This window comes from Hyperolius riggenbachi, chromosome 7, assembly GCF_040937935.1.
Source record: "Hyperolius riggenbachi isolate aHypRig1 chromosome 7, aHypRig1.pri, whole genome shotgun sequence".
Classification (NCBI taxonomy): Eukaryota; Metazoa; Chordata; class Amphibia; order Anura; family Hyperoliidae; genus Hyperolius; species Hyperolius riggenbachi.
Genome location: NC_090652.1, coordinates 165,374,949 through 165,401,708, shown reverse-complemented (window position 1 = coordinate 165,401,708; position 26,760 = coordinate 165,374,949). Strand labels below are relative to the sequence as shown.

Below are 26,760 nucleotides of genomic sequence, written 5' to 3'. Positions count from 1 at the left end.
TGCTTGAGGGAGCAGTTAGTAGTTGGAGGAATCCTCTCTTGAAATATATAAGGGGGGGGGGGGGGGGGAGGATTAAAACAGCAGCTCATACAGCGGATATGCTGCCTCCTACTGCACAATGGTATGTGCTGATTTGGCGTCAGATAATTTCCTCTGCCGACGCAACTCATCTCTAACTAAGGGTAATGTAATATTGAAATAGACTTTTATCCTGCCACAATATATGTGTTAAACATTGCTACAATTGCACATATTTTATATTAAATGATATTATAAGCAGTTATTTAACCATAGTGCCCCTTTAGCAATACTAGTTTCCTGGCTATCCTGCCGATCCTCTGCCTCAATACTTTTAGCCATAAACCCTGAACAAGCATGCAGCATATCAGGTGTTCCTGACATCAGATCTGAAAAGATTAGCTGCATGCTTGTGTCTGGTGTTATTCAGACACTACTGCAGCCGAATAGACCAGCTAGGCTGTCAGGTATTGTTTAAAAGAAAACAAATATGACAGCCTCCATATACCTCTCACTACAGTTGTCCTTTAAAGTGGAGCGGTCAGCCATACTATCTCAGAAAAAAATCCCACATATATAAGTAGATAAATACTTGCTCTACTTACATATGTATTGCACTGTCCACATTTTGATTTTAGCGATTTTTCTATACTAAAAGAAGAGAAAACCCTTAGGGTTTTCCATTTTGTCTGTGGCTATCTTGAAGCCAATCCTGACATTTCCTCCCTTAGGCTTTGTTCATATGATAAATCGCCAGCGCTATGCGATTTATAGAGCACTTTTTAAAGCGCTTTTCCCTGCGATTTGCACTTAGAAAATCACTTTTCTAACCGCTTTTGCTGAGCAGTTACCATTTTCAGGAAGTGAACTATTTGACCCGGAAATAGATAAATACAAGGGGCCATATGCAATTCACATTTTCTCTTAGGTGATATTTTCATACCTTGACATAAAATGCATTTTCTAACTACCAGTAAGCAAGAAAATACTCAAAATGATTTTGATAGTGGGTTTTTATCAACATTTCAGTACCTTTTCAATTTTAAAATGCTGAAAAGTTATTTTAAAGAGAAGATGAAAATTATCTCCTAGGAGATAATGCAGGAGAAAAATTAATTGCATATGGGCCAATGTATTTATTTATAAAAGCACTTGGTAATTCGCAATACAAAGCGCTTTTTCAAGCGCTTTGCGATTTACCTATATCTTCCATTAAGCACTCAGAAAATGGTACATGTAGCGCGTTTGCGATTTTAATAAAATCAAAACACACGTGAACAGTCTCATAGAAAATCATTGCACAAGCGCTTTTAGGGCGATTTTTTAAATTGCCAGCGCTTAAAAAAAAAAAAAAATCTGCAAACTTGTGTGTGACAAGCCCGTACTCTGTATCATTGCCAGCACTCCTCCCAGTCTACAGACACTCCCACCCTGCTCTGCAATAGAGAGTGCATTGTCTCAGCATGAGAAATATTGGCCAATCAGAGAGGAACAGAAGTGTGGGAGGGGAAAACAGGAGGCAAAGAGGCTTCAGCCAATCAAACTGCATTAGTTAAGTCTGAGGGGGAACTAAAGCCAGCATTCCCTGCAACTTCCTTTGTGTGGCAGATGTACCAAATAAGAGCCAGGGAAACTGGGGAATGATGTTTTATGGAGAAGGAAAATAAGAGTGATTTTAATTTTTGTATTGCCTGGTTAGCATCCTTATTACTTGTTTACCAGATAAAAATAAAGAATAGATTTTTTTATTTTATGCCCGACAGTTACTCTTTAAGACACCACACAGAATGCACAATACCATTTTACTTGAGTTTCAGAACTTCAATGGTAACTCATTCATTCAGTTTAAAGGTTACACATTGCAGGTTTACCTTTCACCGTTTTAAAACTAGCACATAAGGCATGTGCTCTCTCCTGCCACATTTTGGGTAGGAATACGCTAAGCAGAATAGCATGAGTTTTTCCCCATAGCACATAGTGGAAAACGCATATGCGATTCTGCCTAGTTTATTCCTAGTCTGAAGAGGGAAGATGAACCGTGAAATGAACTTGGCTGTCATTATGTAAAAAGTAACAGTAACAAATTGTAATTGCAAGTTATGACTTCATCAGCACTTTTAAATATTGAATTATGCAGCATCTGGATTTATCAGTGTACAATCCCTCATGGGATAGGGTTTGAGGCATTTTTTTTGTAAAATGGGCAAAAAAAACAAACAAACAAAAAAAAACCTTTATAAATATTACAGCGGTCATATAGACCGTTGCAGAATAGGGACTGAAAAAAGTGTCTGCATATTCCTGAGCTCAGAAAAACTTCAGCAACGTTTTTATACTTGTGTGTGGGCAAGCTCTCACTATCCAGCCCCGTTTCTAGGGGCAGGCGGGGCCGGGTTACCACCCGGGGTGCTGTGAGGGAGAGCAGCCACACAATGGAAATCAGCCGCGGTGGAGAGGGCCCCCGTCTCCCCCTCCGTGCTCCAGCTTGCGTTGCTGGAATGCCTGGCAGCAGCGTGTAATAACTCACCTTTCGGGCTCCAGGTGATGTCCACGTGCTGCTGGGCTGCTCTCTACATCGCCGCTCACAGAAAATAGTGTAACTACTACATAGACATCAACTAGAGCCTGGAAGGTGAGCGATTACACACTCCCCGCCGCCAGACATTTCAGCAATGGAGGAGGGAGCACAGAGGCTGACCTGAGGAGAGGGAGGAAGGAGACGGGACCCCCTCCACCGCGGCCAAGTCCCATTGTGCGGCTTCTCCCCCTCCTTCTCTGTAATCCCCCCAAGCCTGTGGGAGGAGTGTATAGGAAGACACACCATATACCTGGCTGACCTATACTGGGGCACCTGTGGCTTGCTAACCTATACTGGGGCACCTGTGGCTTGCTAACCTATACTGGGGCACCTGTGGCTTGCTAGCCTATACTGGGGTCACATATGGCTGGCTAGCCTATATTGGGGCACCTGTGGCTGGCTAGCCTATAATGGGGTACCTGTGGCTGGCTAGCCTATAATGGGGCACCTGTGGCTGGCTAGCCTATAATGGGGCACCTGTGGCTTGCTAACCTATACTGGGGCACCTGTGGCTTGCTAACCTATAATGGGGGCACCTGTAGCTGGATAACCTATACGGGGGCACATGTGGCTGGCTAACCTATAATGGGGGCACCTGTGGCTGGCTAACCTATACGGGGGCACCTGTGGCTGGCTAACCTATACGGGGGCACCTGTGGCTGGCTAACCTATACGGGGGCACCTGTGGCTGGCTAACCTATATGTGGGCACCTATGGCTGGCTAACCTATATGTGGGCACCTATGGCTGGCTAGCCTATAATGGGGCACCTATGGCTGGCTAGCCTATAATGGGGCACCTATGGCTGGCTAGCCTATAATGGGGCACCTATGGCTGGCTAGCCTATAATGGGGCACCTATGGCTGGCTAGCCTATAATGGGGCACCTATGGCTGGCTAGCCTATAATGGGGCACCTATGGCTGGCTAGCCTATAATGGGGCACCTATGGCTGGCTAGCCTACACTGGGGCGCACCTATGGCTGGCTAGCCTACACTGGGGAGCACCTATGGCTGGCTAGCCTACACTGGGGAGCACCTATGGCTGGCTAGCCTATACTGGGGGGCACCTATGGCTGGCTAGCCTATACTGGGGGGCACCTATGGCTGGCTAGCCTATACTGGGGGGGCACCTATGGCTGGCTAGCCTATACAGGGGGGCACCTATGGCTGGCTAGCCTATACAGGGGGGCACCTATGGCTGGCTAGCCTATACTGGGGGGCACCCTTGGCTGGCTAGCCTATACTGGGGGGCACCCTTGGCTGGCTAGCCTATACTGGGGGGCACCCTTGGCTGGCTAGCCTATACTGGGGGGCACCCTTGGCTGGCTAGCCTATACTGGGGGGCACCCTTGGCTGGCTAGCCTATACTGGGGGGCACCCTTGGCTGGCTAGCCTATACTGGGGGGCACCTATGGCTGGCTAGCCTATACTGGGAGGCACCTATGGCTGGCTAGCCTATACGGAAGCACATATGGCTGGCTAACCTATACTGGGGCACCTATGTCTGGCTAACATTTACTTGGAGCACCTATGTCTGGTAATCTATACTGGGGTACCTATGGCTGGCTAACCTTCACTGGGGCCCCTGTAACTGGCTACCTATACTTGGGGCTACATATCCCATTGTAAATAAAGTTTTCTAGCCCATGCGGGGCACAATATTTTACACCCTAGCCCTGGGAGCAATTTAGCCTAGAAACTGCCCTTTAAGTATCTAGCCACATCTCTTCTCCACCCCCACTTATATATTTTTCAAGTATACATTAAAGGACACCTGAAGTAAAAATAAACTAATGAAATAAGAAATTGTATCTATCCTCCTTCTCCTAAAAAAAGACTTAAGATATTCAACAGCTTTAGTTTATATTGAAATCTACTTTAAGTTTTTACTGTTCTATTGTTTTTGCTTAATGACATTCATTGAAGTATGCCAGGGCTAAAATCTATGAACTATTGACCCTTTTTATCGCTTTCCTGCTCTTGGCAGCCATTTTCTGCTAGGAAAGTGTTTTATAGTTGAAATTTCTTATCAGTGAGGGTCACACTGTAGTCTGACCCCGTCCTGACTCAGACAGGAACTGCAACTTACATACCTGATCTTTAAATCTTTCAGGCAGAGAAAAAAAAAAAAAAAAAAAAAAGAACACAGCATAGTTATTTGTGTGATAGGCACTGTACATACACAAGTCTATCTCATGTCACATCACCTCGGGTATCCTTTAACTATGGTTACATTAGTTGTATTACTGTACTAAAATCTTAAAAAAAAAAAAAAAAAAAAAAAAAAGTTTACTTCTAGGCAAAAACTAAAATCCTTCAGATGGTATTTATGCAATGCAAAATACACATTTCAGCTCATTAACCTCCTGAGCGGTCTGGACGAGCTCAGCTCGTCCATCACCGCCGGAGGCTGCCGCTCAGGCCCTGCTGGGCCGATTTTTATCAAATAAAGTGCAGCACACGCAGCCGGCACTTTGCCAGCCGCGTGTGCTGCCTGATCGCCGCCGCTCTGCGGCGATTCGCCGCGAGCAGCGGCGAAAGAGGGCCCCCCTAGCCGCCTGAGCCCTGCGCAGCCGGAACAAAAAGTTCCGGCCAGCGCTAAGGGCTGGATCGGAGGCGGCTGACGTCAGGACGTCGGCTGACGTCGATGACGTCACTCCGCTCGTCGCTATGGCGACGATATAAGCAAAACAAGGAAGGCCGCTCATTGCGGCCTTCCTTGTTTATTCTGGGCGCCGGAGGCGATCGGAAGATCGCCTCCGGAGCGCCCTCTAGTGGGCTTTCATGCAGCCAACTTTCAGTTGGCTGCATGAAATAGTTTTTTTTTTATTTAAAAAAAACCCTCCCGCAGCCACTCTGGCGATTTAATCAGAACGCCAGGGTGGTTAAGCCTAGCAAGGTGATTAATAGGCGACAGAAGATAGAAGAGACTTCTGATCATGCATGGAATTGAGAAAGGGGGCAACAATACAAATGATAGAGGCATTAAGCCTCTCACTCTGCCACAGAATCCAGAAGGAGTACAGCTTTTAGACAGAAACAACTCCGCTTTCTTTATATATGTTACGGCCAGAACCCGTAGTGTGGCCACTTCGCGTTCTGGCCAGCCACTGTTAGAAATGTTATGTTTACGCCGTCTCGCTGCGGCCAAATTTATGACAACCTTGCTTAATTTAATGAAATATAGCCGGCGGCAATGTAATAGATGAAGCCGCCGGCTTTCGCACTGCCTCTCTCCTCCTCTCCCCCCCCCCCCCTCTCCCCGCCTCCCATACAATAAGTAGCAGCCGGCGGGGACATGCAGCCGGAGAGTCGTTCGTCGCGGCAGGGGCAGCAGAGCGGGGAGGCTGCAGACATTGCTTCTGCCAGCACCCGCTCTGCAGGAACGGCAGGATTCCCCTGTCGTGACGAACGACTCTCGGGGACATGCGTGTCCCTGCCGGCTGCTACTTATTGTATGGGAGGCAGGGAGAGGAGAGAGGCGGGGGGGGGGGGGGGGGGGGGGGGGGGGGAGGGGGAGAGGCAGTGGGAAAGCCGGCGGCTTAACATTGCCACCGGCTATATTTAATTCAATTAAGCAAGTTGTCCTAAATTTGGCCGCAGCGAGACGGCATAAACATAACATTTCTAACATTGGCCGCTGCGCTGCGGCCACTTCGCACATTGGCCGGCCAGAACGCGAAGTGGCCACACTTCGGGTTCTGGCCGTAACATATACACCAATGTCTGTACATGCCATTTGAATGTTAAAAATAATCTTTTAGTTTAAGGTCGTGTACATCCATCCAATTTTAATTGGCCAATCACTGACCGATTTTACCACCACCACCATGCAGTATGAGGGCCAACCGATTTTAAGATACCTTGAACAGATTGTGCAGGTTAGCCCTCATACTACATGGACGTGGTAAAATTGGATGTGTGTACCAGGATTTGTGTTAGTGGGATAAGTGATGTTTCCCCATCCAAATCTGTGTCAACAGGGAGGTTATCCTTAATCAAGAGCTGTAAAGGGTAAAAAAAAACATATTCCCCACACATAGTCACAATGAGGATTTAAAGTAAAAAAAAAAAAAAAAAAAAAAAAAAAAAAATCAAATTACATTGCTAATGCACAAATGTTTTTGTGCCCACAGAAAGGCAAGCGGATAGTTGCAAAAGCTCTTCCTTGGTTAAACATTTCGGTTACTTGAGAGGGCAAGTAACTTGTAGAAGCCATGATGACTTTTCCAAAGTAACCAGTCCAGGTGGTCGGTTCCTCAACAGGCCTGAAAAATAAATATTTTATCTCAATTAAAGAAAAACATGGTAAAATGCATCACAATAGATATTTAAATTTGCTGTAGTCAGATTAGTCTAGAAAGGCTCGGTAATTGTTTGCCGCAAGTTAACATTTTATACAACAGAGTTTATCATCAGTTTACTTCAATGTTAGGTATGCATTCAACTATTCATGGAGACATCTCTACCACAAGCCATGATAATGATGATGATTCTCATTTGTGGGAATGAACAGCCCCTTTAGTTATTGTTTGTGGCATCAAACAGTATCAATAATACACAATGCTGTAACATTTCAAGTAAGCAACTGCCCAACTTTATGGCGTGCAACTCTGAAACAGTATGGCCTGGAACCCACTGAAATCCGCAAACGCAAAAGCTAGCGTTTTGCATGAGCGGTTTGCAAGCGGATTCATGCGAGTTTTCGGTCGCGTTTTGCAACAGTGTATTTTTTTCCTCAGCGGTTGTGTAGCGTTTTGCGTTTCGCGTTTTTTTCCTGATTGGTCCTGTGAATTATTTTTAATTTTGTTACAGTGTGCTGAACCGCAAAACGCTAGCAAAACCGCTCAGTTTAGGTTTTGCTGAGCGTTTCTGCTAGCGTTTCAATACTTTACATTGAAGCGCTAACGCTCCCAAAATGCTGCAGGTCCTGCGTTTGCGTTTCTGGGAAACGCAAACGCTCCTGTGGAAGTTGCCCCATCCATTATCAGCTGAGCGTTTTGGCAAAACGCTAGCGTATCGCAGCGCTGCCAAAATGCTCAAAAAAACGCTCTTGTGGGTTCCAACCCTAAGAGTGCAATTTATGACTGAGAACTAAAGTTCCGTACACACATATAAGGACTGTTGCCCACTTGGACTAGAGGGATTGGATTAAATTAAACATTATTGGCTGATACTTTCCAGATCCAAGCAATATATTCAAATAGTACCAATGCATTCAATATTTATGTATCCTTTATAATAAAACCCATAGTGTCCCTCCGTCATCCTCCTCCTGCCCATGGTTTTGTGGGCGGCTGTTGGTGCGGGATGCAAGCGTGCGGCGGCTGCGCACAGACATGTGGGACAGACCTAGAGCCAGCAGTTTTTAAAAGGGCTTAGGTCCCCTAGCTGGTTTATAAAATCCTGATTTCAACTGATTCTCCCCTCCCCCCTCCCCCCCCCCAAGTATTCAAATATACTGCAATAATGTAGCTCTAATTAAGAGGCCATATCTCAAACTGGAAGGATTACATGAATGTTCATTAATATTTAACCATGAATTGTAACACTTGCAATGTCTGCATTACAAAATTCTATGATCACCAATTGCAAACTACAAGTATTCAGGGAACACTGAAAACAAGATATTGACAAATGTAAGCAAAGCAAATACATACTTCTCTTTCACAGTCTCTAACTTGAAAATATGCACAGTCTCTGTGTTACTTGAAGCCGAAAGAAAGATTCCATCCATGCTGAAAGCTAGGGAAAATATCGTCACACACCTAAAAACATAAGACATAAATCAGCCTCAAAATAACCATTGATAAGTAATGCAAACATAACTACATTAACTGCAATTTTCAACAAGTTTGGTCTCTAAAACAGATAGCAAGAGAGTGTGGGGTCCCCCAGCTGTCCTGTGAACCATTGTTTGTGGTTTTAAATTCAGCTTCCAGGATGCAGGTGACAGGTGAGTGGTTAGGGAGGGAGTCCAACCAAAACCTCCCACCTGAATGCTGCCTAATTTATGCATTTCCTGTTAGATTTGGTACAGCAGGCAAAGGGTGTAGAACTGTGCACCTGATTGGCTGACAGGCGCCTGCTGACTAGATAAAAGGTAGGAAATTGCTAGAGCTGAGTGTAAGCTATTGTGTGTGTTGCAGTCAGCATTCAGTATAGAGGCAGTGGGGGTGAATTCCCTGGTGGTGAGTTCTGGGGCCCACTCGCACTTCCCTCTAGGTATCGCATGGTGGAGAGAGAAAGAGAAAGAGAAAGAAAAAGAGAGAAAGAAAAAGAGAGAGAGAAAGAGAGAAAGAGAGAGAGAGAGAGAGAAAGAGAGAGAGAGAAAGAGAGAGAAAGAGAGAGAAAGAGAGAGAAAGAGAGAGAAAGAGAGAGAGAGAGAGAGAGAGAGAGAGAGAGAGAGAGAGAGAGAGAGAGAGAGAGAGAGAGAGAGAGAGAAAGAGAAAGAGAAAGAGAAAGAGAAAGAGAGAGAGAGAGAGAGAGAGAGTGTGTCCAGGGCCCCCAGCTGTCGCGTGAGCCAGTGTTTGTGGCTCTAAAATAGATGAAGTTTCAGTTGACAGAGACAAGAGCTTTAGACTAGAGTCTATTCATGTAGAAAAATGTTATTCTTCTCTTTTCTGTTTTTTAAGTCAGCATTTCATAGAAATGAACCACTTCACCCCAAAGCGTTTTTTACCCTAACAGACAAGAGCGATTTTCACCTTTCAGTACTCATCCCTTTCATTTGCCATGAAATGATCTAAATCTTGTTTTTTCAGTTTCTTGTTTTCAGTAATTACTTTATTTTCTATGCATTTTAAAGGGAAAAAAACAAGGAAAAAAAAGAAAAAAAAAACACTATTTATCCAATTTCATCCCCTATAGCTTTAATATAAACACTGCTACTGTACATAAAAACCACACATTTTATCTGCCTATTTGTCCTGGTTATCACAAGATTTTAATTATGTCGCTAGTACAAAGTATGGTGACAATACAGTGGTTTGCAAAAGTATTCAGTTTTCCACATTTTGTCATATTACTGCCACAAACATGAATACATTTAATTGGAATTCCACGTGAAAGACCAATACAAAGTGGTGTACACGTGGGAAGTGGAACGAAAATCATACATGATTCCAAACATTAAAATAAAAAAACTGCAAAGTGGGGTGAGTAATTATTCAGCCCCCTGAGTCAATACTTTGTAGAACCACCTCTTGCTGCAATTACAGCTGCCAGTCTTTTAGGGTATGTCTCTACCAGCTTTGCACATCTAGAGACTGAAATCCTTGCCCATTCTTCTTTGCAAAACAGCTCCAGCTCAGTCAGATTAGATGGACAGCGTTTGTGAACAGCAGTTTTCAGATCTTGCCACAGATGCTCGATTGGATTTAGATCTGGACTTTGCCTGGGCCATTCTAACACATGGATATGTTTTGTTTTAAACCATTGCATTGTTGCCCTGGCTTTATGTTTAGGGTCGTTGTCCTGCTGGAAGGTGAACCTCCGCCCCAGTCTCAAGTCTTTTGCAGACTCCAAGAGGTTTTCTTCCAAGAGTGCCCTGTATTTGGCTTCATCCATCTTCCCATCAACTCTGACCAGCTTCCCTGGCCCTGCTGAAGAGAAGCACCCCCAGAGCATGATGCTGCCACCACATTTGACAGTGGGGGTGGTGTGTTCAGAGTGATGTGCAGTGTTAGTTTTCCGCCACACATAGCATTTTGCATTTTGGCCAGAAAGTTCCATTTTGGTCTCATCTGATCAGAGCACCTTCTTCCACATGTTTGCGGTGTCCCCCACATGGCTTGTGGCAAACTGCAAACAGGACTTCTTATGCTTTTCTGTTAACAATGGCTTTCTTCTTGCCACTCTTCCATAAAGGTCAACTTTGTGCAGTGCAAGACTAATCGTTGTCCTATGGACAGATTCCTCCACCTGAGCTATAGATCTGTGCAGCTTGTCCAGAGTCACTATGGGCCTCTTGACTGCATTTCTGATCAGAACTCTCCTTGTTCGGCCTGTGAGTTTAGGTGGACGGCCTTGTCTTGGTAAGTTTACAGTTGTGCCATACTCCTTCCATTTCTAGTTTCAAAAAAAGTTATTTATAACCACAGGAGAAAACAAACATACAATAGTATATAGGTCCCCTTGGGGGTGATAGTGAAAACAGTAGGCATTAGGAAACATGAATAAATCTAAACATAAAGTGGTTTGCAAAAGTATTCGGCCCCCTTGAAGTTTTCCACATTTTGTCACATTACTGCCGCAAACATGAATCAATTTTAATAGAATTCCACGTGAAAGAGCAATACAAAAGTGGTGTACACGTGAGAAGTGAAACGAAAATCATACACGATTCCAAACATTTAAAAAAACAAAAAAACTGCAAAGTGGGGCGAGTAGTTATTCAGCCCCCTGAGTCAATACTTTGTAGAACCACCTCTTGCTCTAATTACAGCTGCCAGTCTTTTAGGGTATGTCTCTACCAGCTTTGCACATCTAGAGACTGAAATTCTTGCCCATTCTTCTTTGCAAAACTGCTCCAGCTCAGTCAGATTAGATGGACAGCATTTGTGAACAGCAGTTTTCAGATCTTGCCACAGATTCTCAATTGGATTTAGATCTGGACTTTGCCGGGGCCATTCTAACACAGATAGGTTTTGTTTTAAACCATTCCATTGTTGCCCTGGCTTTAGGTTTAGGGTCGTTGTCCTGCTGGAAGGTGACCCTCCGCCCCAGTCTCAAGTCTTTTGCAGACTCCAAGAGGTTTTCTTCCAAGATTGCCCTGTATTTGGCTCCATCCATCTTCCCCTCAACTGTGACCAACTTCCCTGTCCCTGCTGAAGAGAAGCACCCCCAGAGCATGATGCTGCCATCACCATATTTGACAGAGGGGATGGTGTGTTCAGAGTGACGTGCAGTGTTAGTTTTCCGCCACACATAGCGTTTTGCATTTTTGGCCAAAAAGTTAAATTTTAGTCTCATCTGACCAGAGCACCTTCTTCCACGTTTGCTGTGTCCCCCACATGGCTTGTGGCAAACTGCAAATGGGACTTCTTATGCTTTTCTGTTAACAATGGCTTTCTTCTTGCCACTCTTCCATAAAGGCCAACTTTGTGCAGTGCAAGACTAATCGTTGTCCTATGAACAGATTCCCCCACCTGAGCTGTAGATCTCTGCAGCTCATCCAGAGTCACCATGGGCCTCTTGACTGCATGTTTGATCAGCGCTCTCCTTGTTCGGCCTGTGAGTTTAGGTGGATGGCCTTGTCTTGGTAGGTTTACAGTTGTGCAATACTCCTTCCTTTTCTAAATGATCGTGGGATGTTCAAGGCTTTGGAAATGTTTGTAGCCTAAGCCCGCTTTAAATTTCTCAATAACTTTAACCCTGACCTGTCTGGTGTGTTCTTTGGACTTCGTGGTGTTGTTGCTCTTAATATTTTCTTAGACAACCTCTGAGGCCGTCACAGAGCAGCTGTATTTGTACTGACATTAGATTACACACAGGTGCACTCTGTTTAGTCATTAGCACTCATCAGGCAATGTCTATGGGCAACTGACTGCACTCAACCAAAGGGGGCTGAATAGTTACGCACACCCCTCTTTGCAGTTAGTGATTTGTAATAAAAAAAAAATAAAAAAATAAAAAAAAAAATTTGGAATCATGTATGATTTTCGTTCCACTTCTCACGTGTACAGTACTGGAGGGAAAAAACCAAACACAAACAGGAGCCCAAATGGTGCAGTATGTAACAAGTATTGGGTATAAAAAAGTACTTTATAGAAGGGTACTCACAAAGGTGGGTTGCAAAGGGGGCAACCGACCACTTCAGGCAGGTAGAGTGTTTTAAACCTGACTCCACTCAGGCCTACCAGCAGTCCTGGACTCGGTCGCTCTCTTCGCAAAAAACCTGCGCCCCTTGGATAGGTGCGCAAGGCGCCCCTCCCAGAAGGGTGAGGGGAGTAAGGTACAGTAGACGGTAAAGAGGCGCCCAATGTATATAAAACACTTTAAAAATCAATAAAATGAAAAAAGGATGAGGTGGCTTACTTCACAGACGACAAACTCACTTTAGGTAAGGAAGTTTAATTATTAAGCACAAGCATGTGCTTAATCATCAATTAAACTTCCTTACCTAAAGTGAGTTTGTCGTCTGTGAGGTAAGCCACCTCATCCTTTTTTCATTTTATTGATTTTAAAGTGTTTTATATACATTGGGCGTCTCTTTACCCTCTATTCTCACGTGTACAACACTTTGTATTGGTCTTTCATGTGGAATTCCAATAAAATTGATTCAAGTTTGTGGCAGTAATATGACAAAATGTGGAAAACTTCAAGGGGGCCGAATACTTTTGCAAACCACTGTATTTAGTGAAAATCGAGAGTTATCACATTTTAGCGTACTCATTTAATGAATTGTGGTATAAACTGATAACAAAAAGAAAGAAAAAGAATAATATATTCAACCTATAGATCACATAGGATTGCCACAATGCCATGACAGGAATATAACATAATACAAAGTAGAGTGATATAATGCCAGGGGCGGATAGTATTTGAAATATTAAAATAAATTAGGTCAATAATGTAGGGCCTAGTCCCTGACTATTAAGGGACATAAACCAGGGAGTCCATGTCCTCTGAAAGTTCAACATTGTGTCTTCAACTTTAGCCAATATATGTTCACATATCATAGTGGCAGTAACTTTATTGTACACAGCCGTAGTGGAGAGAGAAGGTTGCAACCAGCAAGCTGCTAGGTTCTTTCCATTTCTGAATGGTCACTTGAACAGTGCTCAGTGGGATGTTCAAGGCTTTGGAAATTTTTGTAGCCTTATGCTTCATACACACTTGAGATAAAAGTCTTTGGAAAAGGCAAGATCACAGACCAATTTTACCCCCCTTCCATGTAGTATGAGAGCCATACTCTACACAGTCTATTCTATGGAGCTGCACTCCCCATCAAATAAACGCAGATTATGATCTTTTGAGTGTGTACGGGCATCTTTGTGTGCAGCATCGTGCAAAGATTTTATTTGATGGGGAGTGCATTTATTTGATGGGGAGTTCAGCTCCATAGAATAGACTGTGTAGAGTATGGCTCTCATACTACATGGAATGGGGTAAAATTGGTCTGTGATCTTGCCTTTTCCAAAGACTTTTATCTCAAGTGTGTATGAAGCATAAGCCTGCTTTAAATTTCTCAATAACTTTAACCCTGATCTGTCTAGTGTGTTCTTTGGACTTCATGGTGTTGTTGCTCCTAATAAACAACCTCTGAGGCCATCACAGAGCAGCTGTATTTGTACTGACAGATTACACACAGGTGTACTCTGTTTAGTCATTAGCACTCATCAGGCAATGTCTATGGGCAACTGCACTCAGACCAAAGGGGGCTGAATAATTACGCACATACCACTTTGCAGTTATTTGTAAAAAAAAAAAAAAAAAAGTTTGGAATCATGTATGATTTTCGTTCCACTTCTCACGTGTACACCACTTTGTATTGGTCTTTCACGTGGTATTCCAATAAAATTGATTCAGTTTTGTGGAAGTAATATGACAAAATATGGAAAACTTCAAGGGGACCGAACACTTTTGCAAACCTCTGTATATTATTTGGAAATAAAAGGTGTATTTGTTCTGGTTTTTTTCTCACTAATCTCACGTGCACAGGAACGCACGTGCCCAACGGCAGCAGCACTGTTTGACTTATGAAAACGTCCTGGAGCCATTAAGAGGCTCTAGCAGGATTTTTTTTTATAAGTCTGCTTGTCATAAAGTGGTTAAACTACAGTATCTCTGCCCTTCTGGGTGCTTATCAGAAAGACAGTAAACTCTTAGAACTCTAAAACAACTTGTAAAACGTTTATAGAATACATAACAAAATCCTAGGTTCACCTAGACTTTTCTAAGGACTAAAGGTACTGAAACACCTTTTCAGTAAGTGATTTGAATACAGACTCACTGAAATTTTTTTTTTGATGCATCACAACAATGCCTTTTTGCTCATAAAAACCTCCTGTTTCTATTTAACATGTTTTCCCCCCTTTTATGGAGGCTTTTAGGTGGTAAACTTATTTTTAAAAAGAATTAATGAAACCACTGATCTCAACAGGAGTGAAGATGTATGGAAGAATAAACATTCAGATACAGAAATCATCAATGCCCGGTTAATCCATAAAAAGAAAAGCTAAAATCACATTCAATACTTAATAAAACATGCAAATGGTGAGTTTTCTAATCACCTTTTCACTCCCCTTCGAAATTCAAACAATTTTTGACCTTCTGGAATAGAAAAAACTCTTATCACTGTCCCCTAAAAACAAACAAACAACAATTATTTCTATAAAAACTCTGTTAAGTAAAACAAATCATAAAAAAGGGAAAGTCTAAGCAAACCCTGCTTGGAGAAAAAAAAAAAAAAAAAAAAAAGACCCCAAGCAGTGCCCTAAAAAAGGAAATTTGGACTTACACCTGGGGTTTCCTCCAGCCTCCCGTATGCTGTGAGGTCCCCCGGCAAACTCTTACTTTTTTGCAGTCCCGCTGGTGGCTGCAGAAATCCGTCAATTTCGGCTAAAGTTGTGCATGCGCACCATCAAGCCGGTCGCCGTAGGAATCCTGCACATGCGCGGTTCTCTAAAGACTGAATCCAAAGTCCAAATTTTTTTTTCAGGGCACTGCTCAGTATCCCTTTATTACAGTGGAGCTTTGGTTTGCGAGCATAATTTGTTCCAGAAACATGCTTGTATGCAAAACGCTCATACATCAAAGTGCATTTCTCCATACGAATTAATGGAAGTTCAGACGGTTCATTCCACAGCTAAAAATTGTTTATAGAAAAATATTTAATACAAAGTGCTGTATAAAGTAAAAATACATAAAGCATATTAACCTGCATTTTACTACGTCTGAAAAGAATTGTGGCTGTTAGAGATGATAGGGTGAGGGGTTATTGTGTAGCAAGACTTTCACTATAAGTACCTGAATCAATGGCTTCTATTGGCTCATCTGAATGTTTTTCTTTTTGTGGGGCTTTAACCACTTCCCGACCGCCTAACGCACAGGGGTGGCCGGGAAGCGGAGCCCGCAAGGACCAGCTCACCCACAGAGGCGGCGGTCCTTTTAGGGGCATGGGTGGAGCGATCGAGTCATCCGTGACGCAATCCTCCGCCGGCGCCTGACTCCGCTCACCTGCCGCAACATCCCGCCGGCCATACGGAAGCGCCGGCGGGATGTTAACCCCGCGTTCGCCGCATACAAAGTGTATAATACACTTTGTAATGTTTACAAAGTGTATTATACAGGCTGCCTCCTGCCCTGGTGGTCCCAGTGTCCGAGGGACCACCAGGGCAGGCTGCAGCCACCCTAGTCTGCACCCAAGCACACTGATCTCTCCCCCCCCCTGCCCCCTGATCGCCCACAGCACCCCTCAGACCCCCCCTGCCCACCCCCCAGACCCCTGTTTACACCCAATCACCCCCCTAATCACCCATCAATCACTTCCTGTCACTATCTGTCAACACTATTTTTTTTAACCCTAAACTGCCCCCTGGGGACTCCTGATCACCCCCCCCCCCCACCCCTCAGATTCTCCCCAGACCCCCCCGTGTACTGTATACCTCTATCCCCCTGATCACCTGTCAATCACCCCCTGTCACTGCCACCCATCAATCAGCCCCTAACCTGCTCCTTGCGGGCAATCTGATCACCCACACCAATAGATTGCCCGCAGATCCGACGTCAGATGACCTAAGTTCAGTGTTTACATCTGTTCTCTACCCTTAACACCCACTAATTACCCATCAATCACCCCCTATCACCACCTGTCACTGTTACCCATCAGATCAGACCCCAATCTGCCCCTTGCGGGCACCCAATCACCCGCCTACACCCTCAGATTGCCCTCAGACCCCCCCCTTATCAATTCGCCAGTGCATTAGTTACAGCTGTTCTTCCCTGTAATAACCCACTGATCACCTGTCAATCACCCCTGTCACTGCCACCCATCAATCACCCCCTGGCACTGCCACCCATCAATCAGCCCCTAACCTGCCCCTTGCGGGTAATCTGATCACCCACCCACACCAATAGATCGCCCGCAGATCCGACGTCAGATCACCTCCCAAGTGCATTGCATCTGTTCTCTCCTCCAAACACCCACTAATTACCCATCACCCCCTGTCACTGCTAAGCACACCTATCCATCAGATCAGGCCCAATACAACCTGTCATCTAAAAGGCCACCCTGCTTATGACCGGTTCCACAAAATTCGCCCCCTCATACACCACCTGTCATCAAAATTTGCAGATGCTTATACCCCTGAACAGTCATTTTGAGACATTTGGTTTCCAGACTACTCACGGTTTTGGGCCCGTAAAATGCTAGGGCGGTATAGGAACCCCACAAGTGACCCCATTTTAGAAAAAAGACACCCCAATGTATTCTGTTAGGTGTATGACGAGTTCATAGAAGATTTTATTTTTTGTCAAAAGTTAGCGGAAATTGATTTTTATTGTTTTTTTTTCACAAAGTGTCATTTTTCACTAACTTGTGACAAAAATAAAATCTTCTATGAACTCGCCATACACCTAACGGTATACCTTGGGGTGTCTTTCTAAAATGGGGTCACTTGTGGGGTTCCTATACTGCCCTGGCATTTTAGGGGCCCTAAACCGTGAGGAGTAGTCTAGAAAACAAATGCCTCAAAATGACCTTTGAATAGGACGTTGGGCCCCTTAGCGCACCTAGGCTGCAAAAAAGTGCCACACATGTGGTATTGCCATACTCAGAAGTAGTATAATGTGTTTTAGGGTGTATTTTTACACATACCCATGCTGGGTGGGAGAAATCTCTCTGATTTTGTTTACACACAATTGTCCATTTACAGAGAGATTTCTCCCACCCAGCATGGGTATGTGTAAAAATACACCCCAAAACACATTATACTACTTCTCCCGAGTACGGCGATACCACGTGTGGCACTTTTTTGCACCCTAACTGCGCTAAGGGGCCCAAAGTCCAATGAGTACCTTTAGGATTTCACAGGTCATTTTTGTTTCAAGACTACTCCTCACGGTTTAGGGCCCCTAAAATGCCAGGGCAGTATAGGAACCCCGCTAATGACCCCATTTTAGAAAGACACCCGAGGTATTCCGTTAGGAGTATGGTGAGTTCATAGAAGTTTTTTTATTTTTTTGTCACAAGTTAGCGGAAATTGATTTTAATTGTTTTTTTTCACAGTGTCATTTTCCGCTAACTTGTGACAAAAAATAAAATCTTCTATGAACTCACCATACTCCGTACGGAATACCTTTGGGTGTCTTCTTTCTAGAATGGGGTCATTTGTGAGGTTCCTATACTGCCCTGGCATTTTAGGTGCCCTAAACCGTGAGGAGTAGTCTTGAAACAAAAATGACCTGTGAAATCCTAAAGGTACTCATTGGACTTTGGGCCCCTTAGCGTACTTAGGGTGTAAAAAAAGTGCCACACATGTGGTACCGCCGTACTCAGGAGAAGTAGTATAATGTGTTTTGGGATGTATTTTTACACATACCCATGCTGGGTAGGAGAAATATCTCTGTAAATGACAATTGTTTGATTTTGTTTACACACAATTGTCCATTTACAAACAATTGTCATTTACAGAGATATTTCTCCTACCCAGCATGGGTATGTGTAAAAATACATCCCAAAACACATTATACTACTTCTCCTGAGTACGGCGGTACCACATGTGTGGCACTTTTTTTACACCCTAAGTACGCTAAGGGGCCCAAAGTCCAATGAGTACCTTTAGGATTTCACAGGTCATTTTTGTTTCAAGACTACTCCTCACGGTTTAGGGCACCTAAAATGCCAGGGCAGTATAGGAACCTCACAAATGACCCCATTCTAGAAAGAAGACACCCAAAGGTATTCCGCACGGAGTATGGTGAGTTCATAGAAGATTTTATTTTTTGTCACAAGTTAGCGGAAAATGACACTGTGAAAAAAAACAATTAAAATCAATTTCCGCTAACTTGTGACAAAAAAATAAAAAAACTTCTATGAACTCACCATACTCCTAACGGAATACCTCGGGTGTCTGCTTTCTAAAATGGGGTCATTAGCGGGGTTCCTATACTGCCCTGGCATTTTAGGGGCCCTAAACCGTGAGGAGTAGTCTTGAAACAAAAATGACCTGTGAAATCCTAAAGGTACTCATTGGACTTTGGGCCCCTTAGCGCAGTTAGGGTGCAAAAAAGTGCCACACGTGGTATCGCCGTACTCGGGAGAAGTAGTATAATGTGTTTTGGGGTGTATTTTTACACATACCCATGCTGAGTGGGAGAAAGATCTCTGTAAATGGACAATTGTGTGTAAAAATAAAATAAAAAAAATTGTCATTTACAGAGCTATTTCTCCCACCCAGCATCGGTATGTGTAAAAATACACCCCAAAACACATTATACTACTTCTCCTGAGTACGGCAATACCACACGTGTGGCACTTTTTTGCAGCCTAACTGCGCTAAGGGGCCCAAAGTCCAATGAGCACCTTTAGGCTTTACAGAGGTGCTTACAAATTAGCACCCCCCAAAATGCGAGGACAGTAAGCACACCCCACAAATGACCCCATTTTGGAAAGTAGACACTTCAAGGTATTCAGAGAGGGGCATGGTGAGTCCGTGGCAGATTTCATTTTTTTAGTCGCACGTTAGAAGAAATGGAAACTTTTTTTTTTTTTTTTGTCACAAAGTGTCATTTTCCGCTTACTTGTGACAAAAAATTAATATCTTCTATGTACTCACTATGCTTCTCAGTGAATACTTTGGGATGTCTTCTTTCCAAAATGGGGTCATTTGGGGGGTATTTATACTATCCTGGAATTCTAGCCCCTCATGAAACATGACAGGGGGTCAGAAAACTCATAGATGCTTGGAAATGGGAAAATTCACTTTTTGCACCATAGTTTGTAAACGCTGTAACTTTTACCCAAACCAATAAATATACACTGAATGGGTTTTTTTGTTTTTTTTATCAAAAACATGTTTGTCCACATTTTTCGCGCTGCATGTATACAGAAATTTTACTTTATTTGAAAAATGTCAGCACAGAAAGTAAAAAAAAAAAAATCATTTTTTTGCCAAAATTCATGTCTTTTTTGATGAATATAATAAAAAGTAAAACTCACAGCAGCAATCAAATAGCACCAAAAAAAAGCTTTATTAGTAACAAGAAAAGGAGCCAAAATTCATTTAGGTGGTAGGTTGTATGAGCGAGCAATAAACCGTGAAAGCTGCAGTGGTCGGAATGAGTGCCTGGTCCTTAAGGGGGGTAAAGCCCACGGTCCTCAAGTGGTTAAGAAAGAACTTATGTAATGACAGTTGCTCTTGTCTACATTTGAGGATTATGGAAAAATGTGACATTTAATATACATAATGCTTGATTTAAACGACACCTGAAGTCAGAGGGATGTGACTTTTTCCTTAAAAAAAAAAAAAAAAAAAAAAATATCATACCAATTGCTTAGGTTCAGCTAATCATTGTGGATTCAGTAACGTCTGAATCACACACCTGAAAAAAGCAAGCAGCTAATCCAGTCAGACTGCCTGATCTGCTGATATGCTTGTTCAGGATTAGAGGCAGAGGATCAGCAGGACAGCCAGGCAAACTGTAGTGTTTAAAACTAAAAATATGGAAGCCGCCATATTTCTCATACTTCAGGTGTGTTTTAAGTACCATCTTGCAGCAGCAAGTATAGAATTATCGGTTCAGCTGTGATGATGTGCCGTGCATATATTACGAATTATAAAACGCCAACATATTCCGTGGCGCTGTACAAGGTATATGTACTATGCTTTTACTGCAAGACGTTGCTTGCCTGTCGAGCCAAAATGGTATACATAATTTTTGCTTGTCTTGCAAAGCGCTTGCAAACAGAGTTATCCAAGGTTTTACTGTATTTTAATTCAGTTCTAAGATTTCTCGATTAGGTCACCACAACAAAGTGTCACTCTCCTATCACAACAGCTTATTAAACAAAACAAAAAAATCTGTTCATTTGGCATGATGAAGAAAAGCAAACGCGAGTTTCTATGGGCTCACAGGTCTAAAAGAACGGATTGACATAGTGAAAATTATATTGGTGATGTCTCCCAACTTAAAGGGACTCCGAGCAGTGCAGAAACTATGGAAAGATGCACATCATTTTAAAGCTCTCTTTCTCCTCTTTCCAATGATATATAAACCACCGCCCTACGCCTTTTAGTTTTCGCTATTTTCGCGATTGAAATTGCCGCGACCGCAATTTCGATCGCTAATATAGAGAAAACTAAAAGGCGTAGAACGACGATTTAGGTGTCGCCAGAAAGAGGAGAAAGAGAGCTTTAAAATGATATCCATCTTTCCATAGTTACATTGTATTACACAGGGCGACTTTTTCTGCTAAATGGAGCTGCTGACTTTGAGAAAAAGTCGCCCTGTGTAATACAATGTAACTATGGAAAGATGGGTATCATTTTAAAGCTCTCTTTCTCCTCTTTCTGACGACACCTAAATCGTCGTTCTACGCCTTTTAGTTTTCTCTATATTCGCGATCGAAATTGCGGCCGCTGCAATTTCAATAGCGAAAATAGCGAAAACTAAAAGGCGTAGGGCAGCGGTGTATATATCATTGGAAAGAGGAGAAAGAGAGCTTTAAAATGATATGCATCTTTTCATAGTTTCTGCACTGCTCGGAGTCCCTTTAAATTCACGAAAACTGACCATAATAAATCTAAGGCCCCATTTTCATTTACGAATGGGAGCCAAAGGGATGTGATGAGGCTATGCATCACTTCAGCATCCCCCGATGTGGAAGTGAAAGGTGGAGACAGGACGGATGCAGCCGTGCAAGAATATGCAGCATGCTGCAGATCTGATCCCGCACCGCTGCGGATAAACAGCACGCAATGGAAACTGTTCCAGTGACATGCTTTGGTTTCAGTTCAGCCACATTGCACTGCGTGTAGTGGAAACGGGGCTTTAAAGGGACTCTAACAAAAATGTTGTGTTTTCTACCATCCTACAGGTTCCTAAACCTATTATAATGTGCTCTGGCTTACTGCAGCTCTTTCTACTATAACCATCTCTGTAATAAATCAGCTTATCTTTCCCCTGACGGACTTGTCGTCCTGTGTCTGGAAGGCTGCCAACTCTTCAGTGTGATCTGCTATGCATGCCCCCTCTATGCACACTCCCCTGTGTGTGTGTGTTATTTACATTAGCCAGCTTTTCTCTGCTCTCTTATCTTTTACAAGCTGGATAAATCCTCTGTTCACATACTGATGAGTCACATACTGCAGAATTACAGACAACCGGGCAGAGCTGTCTGCAAGAGTAAACAAACAATCAGCTTGTAACTCTTCAGTGAGCTGCAGGGGGAAAGAAACACACAAATGATCTCTTGAGATTCAAAAGGAAGGCTGTATACAGCCGGAGGGCCCTTTTCCACTAGCAGTCGCTAGCGTTCACGATGAACGCTAGCGATTGCTGAATCGCAAAGCTAAAAAATTACCGACGTTTGCGGCCGCGATTTTGCTATGCATAGCAAAATCGCGGCAAATATCGCTCCGCCGCGCGTTCGCGTTCCTGTAAAAAACGAATCGCGGTAGTGGAAATGACCTACCGCGATTCCTATGTTAAAAAGCAAACCGTAGCGATTGTAAAATCGCTAGCGGTTTGCGACTTTCCGATTCAGCAAGCGCAAACGCGCTAGTGGAAAAGGGCCCTGATTGTGTATGGATGTATTTTCTATGTGTGGACATACTGTACATCAACCTACTTCCTGTTTTGGTGGCCGTTTTGTTTGTTTACAAACAAACTTTTTAAAACTGTTTTTGACTACTTTTAATGCGGCAGGGAGTGGCGAAATTGTGACAGAGGGTAATAGGAGATGTCCCCTAACACACTGGTATGTTTACTTTTGTGTGATTTTAACAATACAGATTCTCTTTAAACTTCAGTTGCTCTCAGTTATAACTGAAAGGACAAATGAATTTAAAAGTTATGCCCATGTTCCCCAATGGCTCAGTTCACAGTAGATGTGTTAATTGAAAGATTTTTCATAATGCATTGCTATGGAGAAGAAGAATAAACGTGTACTAACTGATTAAGTGTAAATGGGGCCTAAGCCTTCACAATGTGTTAGCAGATAGTACACAGAAATATCACTACAGGTAGTCCCCGACTTATTTACTTAAACTTGTATAAGCAGTTACAGAGGGGCACACTGGAGGCACAGAGGGGGTACAGGGGACAGAGATGGCACAATTATGTTCCAACTTAAGAACAGATTCAGGTTAAGAACAAACCTACAGTCTATCTCATTTGTTACCCGGGGACTACCTGTACTTGGTACAGCTTATCACCAGGGCTGTGGAGTCTGTACAAAAATCCACCGACTCCTCAGTTTAGAATTCCACCGACTCAGACTCCTCGATTCCGTCTCCTCTAATTTGCATATTACAATCTTGTTGATTGATAGTATGTAACATGAAATTCATCTCTTAACTGCCAATGCTTAGGAGTTTTAAAAGACAACTGAAGTGAGAAGGATATGGAGACTGCCATATTTATTCCCTTTAGTCATAGACTAAAACTAGTCCTTGGTAAGAGTACTTGTAAAAGGTACAGACCGGAACAAAGAACATCTATCAGGCCCTAGGCAATGTAACTGTGGGTACATGTAAGAGTGATGTGCAGGTACTCTGCAGGGGAATAAGGAGATTCTTCCTCTATTACACATTCTTCATGCACAATCTGAACCAGGTTTATGGGTGATAGACAACACCTTTGTGTTCAATGTGCACAACATTCTCAGTGGATTCCCTGCAGCTCTGTGGGGAGTGCATATGTAGAGTATAGTACTACTGTGTAACAAAGTAAACCTGAGACAGATGAAATTAAAGTTTTATACATGGGGCTTCCTCCAGCCCCCTTCAGGCTAATCAGTCCCTCGCTGTCCTCCTCCGCCACCTGGATCTTCTGCTAGGAGTCCAGGTACTTGAAGCAGTCTGGCGTAGTGCGCATGCACACACTCCGCCACCAGACTGCGCTGACTGGCTGAATTACCAGGACTCATAGCAGAAGATCCAGGTGGTGGAGGAGGACAGCGAGGGACTGATTAGCCCGAAGGGGGCTGGAAGAAGCCCCAGGTATGTACAAAAATTTTCTTTTCATGACAAGACAAATAACATTTATATCATGCTTTTCTCCTGGCGGACTCAAAGCGCCAGAGCAGCAGCCACTAGGGCGCGCTCTATAGGCAGTAGCAGTGTTAGGGAGACTTGCCAAAGGTCTCCTACTGAATAGGTGCTGGCTTACTGAACAGGCAGAGCCGAGATTCGAACCCTGGTCTCCTGTGTCAGAGGTAGAGCCCTTAACCATTACACCCTCCAGCCATTTCATCCTTCTCAGGTACAATTTAATTCGTAGTCACCAAACCAAATTTTAACAACATATCAAATTATTTGATTTCATGAGCAAAGAGAGTGCATACATTTGCATAAATCAGAATCAACGCATGGTCTCATTGACCATCTCTATTAGTGACACGGCTACACATCAGGCTTTATACTTACATCATAGATGTTATTTAGTATATATGTTACGGCCAGAACCCGAAGTGTGGCCACTTCGCGTTCTGGCCAGCCACTTTGGGTTCTCCTGTGTCAGGCTTCCGCACTGCCTTTAAAAAAGTTCCTCTGTTGCTCAGCAGTCTTTTTGAACTCTGTGGAATTCCCCGGGGAGAAAATGTACCTCTGCTTCATCTATAGCCTAGGTTCTCAACGTGTGGTACGCGTACCCCAGGGGGTACTTCTGATGGTTCCAGGGGGTACTCAGGCTTGATACAATTAACCAAGAATAACAAATTTAGAGTTTTAGAAAATACTACATCTTATTTAAACAACATCAAATTAGCATTTTAGCAAATTAAATGCAATAGCAAAATGCTTGGAAGTTGTTTAGAACCAATTATCATGTATTAAGGGGTACTTTGTGATAATGTTTACTATGCTAGGGGGGTACATGGCGAGTTCAGGGTTTTAAAAGGGGTACATACCAATAAAATGTTGAGAAACACTGATCTATAGTACTCCCAAAAACTGCACTTGTATTTACATTTTGGAAACTCATAACTGACATCCCACAGTCAAAGATTGTTATTTAAAGAGAAGGAACACATATCTTACCTTTTCTGATGCTGTTGCTAATTTTGTGCCACTTGCGTCAAAAGCTAAAGCTGCCAGAGGGCTGTCATGAGCAGGGATCATATTAGCTGCTCTCTGTAAAGTAAATGTAAATGAAGGTTTAGGATCACGAAAGTTCATTGTAGTTTTCTTTATAAAAAAAAATGGTAACCTGCTTAGCATGCTTTAAGTTATTATCCATAATCTGCAAATTAAAGTGGCATACAGAGTGGGGCAAATGGAAACAAAAAAAATAAAAAAAAAAAAAAAATACAAAACTAAAGAAGAACTCTGGGCCTAATATTAAAATGAGGTCTGCAAAAATAATACAGTAGTCTTAAATCAGCACCTAAGCTGAACAAGTGCAAGTATTCATGTAGGACATATACTGCAACAAACAAACATGGCAGCAATGGCAGATGTACTAAGGGTGGCTAAACACTTATTAAAAAAATCACGTGTGTTTCCACTCATCTAATAAAACCGAGAAAGAAAAAAAAAAAATTTATTTATATATATATATATATATATATATATATATATATATATATATATATATATATATATATATATATATATATATATATATATATATATATATATATATATATATATATATATATATATATATATATATATATATATATATATCTATATATATCTATATATATCTATATCTATATATCTATCTATCTATCTCTCTCAATAAGATTCAGGTCAGGACTTTGACTAGGCCAAACCGAAGTCCTCATTTTGTTTTTCTCCAGCCAGAGGTGGATTTGCTGGTGTGTTTTGGGTCATTGTCCTGCTGCAGCACCCAAGATCGCTTCAGCTTGCGTTGACGAACAGATGGCCAGACATTAACCTCCTTGGCGGTAATCCCGAGCTGAGCTCGGGGTATGCCGCCGGAGGTCGCCGCTCAGGCCCTGCTGGGCCGATTTGCATTCTGTAAAAGGCAGCACACGCAGCCGGCACTTTGCCAGCCGCGTGTGCTGCCCGATCGCCGCCGCTCCGCGGCGATCCGCCGCGTGCAGCGGCGAAAGAGGGTCCCCCCAGCCGCCCGAGCCCAGCGCAGCCGGAACAAACAGTTCCGGCCGGCGCTAGGGGCTGGATCGGGCGGCTCTGACGTCAGGACGTCGACTGACGTCCATGACGTCACTCCGCTCGTCGCCATGGCGACGAGGAAAGCGAAACAAGATAGGCCGCTCATTGCGGCCTATCTTGTTACTTTCGATTGCCGGAGGCGATCGAAAGTACGCTTCCGGAGCGCCCTCTAGTGGGCTTTCATGCAGCCAACTTTCAGTTGGCTGCATGAAATATTTTTTTTTTTATTCAAAAAAAACCCCATTTCAGCCTCCCTGGCAAAATAATTAAACCGCCAGGGAGGTTAAAACAACCCCAGACCATCACACTACCACCACCATATTTTACTGTTGGTATGATGTTCTTTTGCTGAAATGCCGTGTTACTTCTACGCCAGATGTAACGGGACACACACCTTCCAAAAAGTTCAACTTTTGTCTCGTCGGTCCACAAGGTATTTTCCCAAAAGTCTTGGCAATCATTGGGATGCTTTTTTTAGCAAAATTGAGACGAGCCTTAATGTTCTTTTTGCTTAAAAGTGGTTTGCGCCTTGGATATCTGCCATGCAGGCAGTTTTTGCCCAGTCTCTTTCTTATGGTGGAGTCGTGAACACTGACCTTAATTGAGGCAAGTGAGGCCTGCAGTTCTTTAGATGATGTCTTGGGGTCTTTTGTGGCCTCTCGGATGAGTTTTCTCTGCGCTCGAGGTAATTTTGGTCGGCCGGCCGGCCGGCCAGCCACTCCTGGGAAGGTTCATCACTGTTCCATGTTTTTGCCATTTGTGGATAATGGCTCTCAGGGCTGGTGCACACCAAAAACCGCAAGCAGATCCGCAAAATGCTAGCAGATTTTGAAACGCTTTTTTTAATTTTTCTATGGC

The 26,760-nt window shown here is 43.2% G+C and overlaps 1 protein-coding gene across 1 annotated transcript in view; it reads right to left on the bottom strand.

Moving 5' to 3' along the window:
- Nucleotides 1-24,889, bottom strand: part of LOC137525720 (WD repeat domain phosphoinositide-interacting protein 2-like) — a 50,899-nt gene extending 26,010 nt beyond the window's left edge. Inside the window, exons 1-4 of the mRNA XM_068246897.1 lie at nucleotides 24,802-24,889; nucleotides 14,833-14,903; nucleotides 8,257-8,364; nucleotides 6,700-6,864 (exon numbers count right to left, since the gene is read on the bottom strand). Coding sequence (XP_068102998.1) covers nucleotides 6,700-6,864; nucleotides 8,257-8,364; nucleotides 14,833-14,903; nucleotides 24,802-24,882 — 425 coding nt within the window. The 5' untranslated portion in view covers nucleotides 24,883-24,889. The remainder of the gene's footprint in view (nucleotides 1-6,699; nucleotides 6,865-8,256; nucleotides 8,365-14,832; nucleotides 14,904-24,801) is intronic.
- Between the last annotated feature and the right edge of the window lie 1,871 nt (nucleotides 24,890-26,760).